The sequence below is a fragment of the Lactuca virosa genome, chromosome 6 (assembly GCF_052849685.1).
Source record: "Lactuca virosa cultivar CGN04683 chromosome 6, Lactuca_virosa_CGN04683_v6, whole genome shotgun sequence".
NCBI classification, from domain to species: domain Eukaryota; kingdom Viridiplantae; phylum Streptophyta; class Magnoliopsida; order Asterales; family Asteraceae; genus Lactuca; species Lactuca virosa.
In genome coordinates, this window is record NC_136431.1 from 214,849,019 (window position 1) to 214,854,230 (window position 5,212).

At 33.0% G+C, this 5,212-nt stretch overlaps 1 protein-coding gene across 1 annotated transcript; it reads left to right on the forward strand.

Moving 5' to 3' along the window:
- The first annotated feature begins 2,333 nt into the window (after positions 1–2,333).
- Positions 2,334–5,212, forward strand: LOC145121585 (uncharacterized). Its single transcript, XM_079057305.1, has 9 exons — positions 2,334–2,519; positions 3,324–3,383; positions 3,480–3,698; positions 3,779–3,817; positions 4,147–4,233; positions 4,319–4,379; positions 4,475–4,599; positions 4,695–4,786; positions 4,903–5,212. Exons 1-9 carry the CDS (start codon positions 2,472–2,474, stop codon positions 5,015–5,017), a joined length of 846 nt encoding a protein of 281 aa, XP_078913431.1. The 5' UTR covers positions 2,334–2,471; the 3' UTR covers positions 5,018–5,212.

A 5,212-nucleotide genomic window follows, 5' to 3' on the forward strand; every position in this document is an offset into this window, starting at 1 on the left:
TGAAACTGAATTCCGTTCACCATATACATACTCTTGACATGACATATAATAAGAAGACAACATCTCATCATCATTTGATGACATGCTATGTCTTGGTCGCCGTCCCTCCTAAAACAATTTAACATATTAAAAATGCATATTAAAGTGCAATCATGATTTTTTTTATAATTAAAATAATATTTAAAAACCTTTGTCATGTCAAAAATCTTGTTCACATCAACCCATTTCAATTTTTTGGTACCACTCCATCGTTTGATCCGAGGTGTGTTTCTGTTTTTCCGTAACGCAAATCAACCAGCACGAACAACTGGAAGCATCTCATATAGCCATATCTACAATTTTTACAATTATAGTAATAAAAATTAAAATAACTAACATAGCAATAACATCTTACAAATAATAATAAATTTGTATACCCTAAATGGCGCTGTAAATCCTGAAACGAAGTATTTAAAAGTTTGGTGACGTTCCGACAGTGAAAAATATCTATCTATCTTGTTCCAAATATCCTCAAGGTCATCATAGGTACACTCCCACAGATAGCTATACCAAGCAAAACTGTAAAAAAAAATTATTATAATATACATTAACATTAATAATATGTAACTTTCAAACTAGACAAAAAATACCTGTTCCACACATCCAAATTCTCGCCCAAAAAAAATCAGTCTTGGGGCACCCGGTCATTTATTTCTTTTCCCAAAAATCCTTCACACAAAACTTATATAAAACACACTCTAACTGCATCATCATCGATAGCTTCTAAGAAGGGATGATTTAAAATAAAACATTTCAAGTCACAAATTTTCACTGAACTATTTGTATGGTTCGGAAATAGACGTTCCCGCAATAAACATCTTTTTTGACTACTAACTTTTTTTCTGACACTTTTTTCCCAATCATTTTGGGATACATACCAAATTTAAACCCGGTTATCAAACAAAACTCTTCCGGGTCATAAACCATTTTCGTATCCCCCAGTCTAAAATATAACCGTTTTATGCCATCTAGGGATACTACAGCGTCCGACCGTAGCTGATAAAGAAACATTTTATGGAACATCAAACCGTCCCCTTGTAATTAATGGACGTCTAACAAATAACCAAATACGGTCTGTCTAAAACTTTCGCGTCGTGCACCATGCAACACCTCCAATACTTCCCAAATGTTGCATCCCGATCCTTTTAGGTTGACAACAACTTTAACATTTAAATTTCTATAATCATGCTGAAAAACAACAACATATTAGAAAACTAAACAACTATTTTCTTTAAAAATATCCGTAAATTACATGGAATAAATAAACCAACATTCAGATTACAATTATAACAAATATACAAAGTATATTATAAACAATATTGTAACCATTTTTTCATAGTAACAACAAGTAAACAAACATTAATTTAAAAAACTAAAACGCATGTAAACTAAAATAATGCAAATGTAATACCACCTCAAACAAGAAGAATCATTATGTTCTTAAAAAACTCATTTTACTAAACTTATTAACAAAAAATTACCAAATATACAACAACCCAATATACACTTTACGCATTGTATACTTGTATATTCATACAACCACTAACTAAATAGCATCAAAACTTCAAGGCTACTAATAAATACTACTCTACCTATCAAATACAACACAATTACCCAATAACACACAATATAGTTTGTTTTTTTTCAAAAACTAATAGAATAAATCCTAAATAAACAAAACTCACACTTGATAAATGTTGATTAAAAGACAAAATAAGCTAAGATCTTATCATATTTTCGGGATTGTTGAAGAAATCGTCCATGATGGCTATAAGGAAATCGCAGAGAGAGAGTTTCTCCAAGAAAGAAAGTGAAAAATGAAGAAAAAAAAACGTTTTTATACTAGCCACAAGGAAATCGCAGATGGACCCATCGAAATCGCAGATGGACAAATCCATCTGCGAACGTACAAGTGCCTAAAGCACGGATGTGCTTTAGGCACTTGTACATTCACAGATGGAAAGACGAAATTGCAGATGTGCTTATTTTCAGTGCTATTTTTGTAATTTTGGTTTTTTTGGCTATATTTTCCGCAAGGTAATTAGTGTATTTGACTATTTTGCAATTTTCTCTTTTTTTTAATTTAATTTTTTATAAAGGTTTTAATTAGGGTTAGGATGGTAAATATACCATGAACTCGATGATGTTTTGCCGTCTCCAGTTTAACCTCCTTCCCGAACCTAAGAAAAAGGAAGTCATGAAATGTCAGTAATACCCTCCCGTGATCATCGAAACTACACTCCTTACATGGTAATTTAAGTAAATGCAAGTGGTTATCCGGGGATCTGGTTCAACTTTGTCAAATCTTCAATAGGAAAAAGCAAAATGGATCTTAGAACCCACAATCTCCGATCGATCTCTTCCGTGGGGTTTTGATTTCAGGAATAATAAATCTAGTGATTGTGTGCGTGTGCGTGTGTTCTGCTTCGTTCATGGCGGCCCCGTTCTTTTCTACGCCGTTTCAGCCATTTGTTTATCAGGTATTCTTAATTTTACTTCCAGGTTTTTGTTTTTGTTGAATTTGATTCAATTTATGGCGTTTCTTTGTGAAGAAATTCAAATTGAACATATGCGTGTTTATTATTGTAATAATCTGAATTGTAACAGAGCCTGATGAATTCTAATCTACTACTAAACCTCCGTGATTTTCGAGTTTGTTAATTATACTTGCTTTGATATACAACTGATGATCGTATCAATGATCGTGTGCAAATAGTAAATTAACAGTGGTTATTTATGCCGATCTCCCAGAAGGGATACTCCTTGTTCAAATGTAGGTTTTTTCTACAGAACCTTGTTATCGGGCACCTTTTGGTTATCAGAGGAGAACTTGAATCTAGATATCGTCATCAATAGAAAATATAATGAAAAAAGGGAATTAGGGTTTATGCGATATTTGATGTAAATTGTTGATTTCTTCATGTGACTTATCTTCAATCTAAACCCAACCAGTGACTGCATCGGAAAATCATAACTTCCATTGGTATATGAGATGCTGGTTGCAATTTTGGAGCAAGAAAAAGAATTTTCTTCACATTATATCCTGTAACAGTGTTTTCTTAAGATAGTTCAATAATGTTATTACAATAATTGCTATTACTACTATTTTCTCTGTTAGATTGAAGAATCTTTGCATTTACATTAACCAAGAGTCTGAAAGGACTCACCTTTTTTGAAGCAACAATGAGTTTCAGTTGTCTTGTGATGATAATACTGACATTATTTTGTCTGGCATTCTTTCTTACTTTCACAATAATTTGACTCATGGTGTTGACTTTCAATAGAATCAGCAAGACGATGTTACACCTTTTCAGATTTTAGGTGGTGAGGCTCAGATTGTTCAGGTATTTCTTTAGTAATTAAAATTTTCCATAGAAATTATATCTCCATCAAAATAACCTAACAGTATCTGTATTTCCCCTCTGGATTGTTTATTCCAGATAATGTTGAAGCCAGAAGAGAAAGTGAGTGCAAGACCAGGTTGTATGTGCTACATGTCTGGAACTACTCAAATGGAAAATGTTTATGCCCCTGAAAATGAAGCAGGAATGTGGCAATGGCTATTTGGGAAGAATGTAACTAGCACAGTTTTTTTAAATACCAGTTCAAATGATGGATTTGTTGGCATTGCTGCACCTTCTCTAGCAAGAATTCTTCCGGTTTGTATCATCCTAGCTTATAGTTGATTAATCTATCATGTTGGATTCTTGATTTTGTTAATTTATTGCTTATGCTACAGATCGATTTAGCAAAATTTGGTGGTGAAATTTTATGCCAGGTATATTTGATTCTTCTGACTGATTTCACCTTTCTTTCTTTGGCATACTCTAAATTTATCATCCATGAGATCGGATGATTATAGCAGTTTCTGCTCCATGGATGACTAGAGCGGTTTGTTTGTTCCGGTCATACATGATGACCGGAACAGAATGCAGATTCTGTTCCGGTCATAATGGCCAGAGCAGATTAGATTAATCTGCTCTGGTCATCTAATGACTGTAGCATAACATTCTACAGTCATCCAATATCGGATGAAATAAAAGCTCCTGTCATCCGATATTGGATTATTAGAAGTTTGTATCTGACTTTGTGAGTATTATTTTGTAGCCAGATGCATTCCTTTGCTCTGTTGGTGATGTGAAGATCAGTAATACTTTTGATCAGAGGGCGCGTAATGTTGTACCTGGTATAGAGGTTAGATTATATTTTGATTATTTACCCTGACAACTTTATTTATTTATTTTTCCATCAAATGATTTTGTTATGTTGTTGTATGTAGGGATTCTTGAGACAAAAACTATCTGGCCAAGGGTTGGCATTCATAACAGGAGGTGGATCTGGTAGGCTTTTTATATGACATTATATAAAAAGTAAATAACATTTTCAGTTTATTTGACCTATTATTTATTATTTATTATTTTTTTTGTGGTGTTAGTGATGCAGAAAAATCTTGAGGTGGGGGAGACACTTGCAGTTGACATGTCCAGCATTGTCGCTGTGCCATCTACAGTAAATGTGCAAATAAAATATAATGGCCCAATGAGAAGAGTAGTCTTTGGGGTAACTTTGTGATGAATTACTTCCTACTTTTTCTTTTTCTATTTATTTTTTATCCAGAAGCTTTTGTTTTTTCTTAAAAAAATGGTTTTACACAGGGGGAGAATCTAGTAACAGCAATGTTGACAGGACCTGGTATTGTTTTTATTCAAAGCATGCCCTTTCCTCGGCTTTCTCAACGTATTGCTAGGTAACACTTTTTATTTATTTGATTATTTCCTATATTGGTAAAAAAAAAAAAACTAAAGTGTACATTGTTATTTCTTGCAATTGTTGTTTGAATTAAAAGTTGAATAAATTTTACAGGGCAGTGACATCACCAAACATGAGGGACAATCCAAAGTTGTTCATGCAGATAGCGATATTTTTCTTTCTTGCTTATGTTGTGGTTGTTTCATCATTGATCTTGACTGACATTTGACTTGTTTTGGTTTTCTTTCTCGTTTTGGGTTCAAGGTTCTAAACCCCAAGTATACTTAATTCAACTGGTTGAAAACTCTATCTAGCCCTAGTCTACTTAATTATGGTAACCCAAGAGAATGTATGATCTATAAAGTTTTTTTTTATACTTTGTTTTGCTTGATACTAGCTTAAAAAATTGTAAATTTGTTGTTTA

Coding starts and splice junctions, on each gene's coding strand:
- LOC145121585 (XM_079057305.1), top strand. CDS start 2,472: ATGGCGGCCCCGTTCTTTTCTACGCCGTTTCAGCCATTTGTTTATCAG. Junction 4,234..4,318: donor ATGTTGTACCTGGTATAGAG/GTTAGATTATAT, acceptor TGTTGTATGTAG/GGATTCTTGAGACAAAAACT. Junction 4,600..4,694: donor TGAGAAGAGTAGTCTTTGGG/GTAACTTTGTGA, acceptor GGTTTTACACAG/GGGGAGAATCTAGTAACAGC.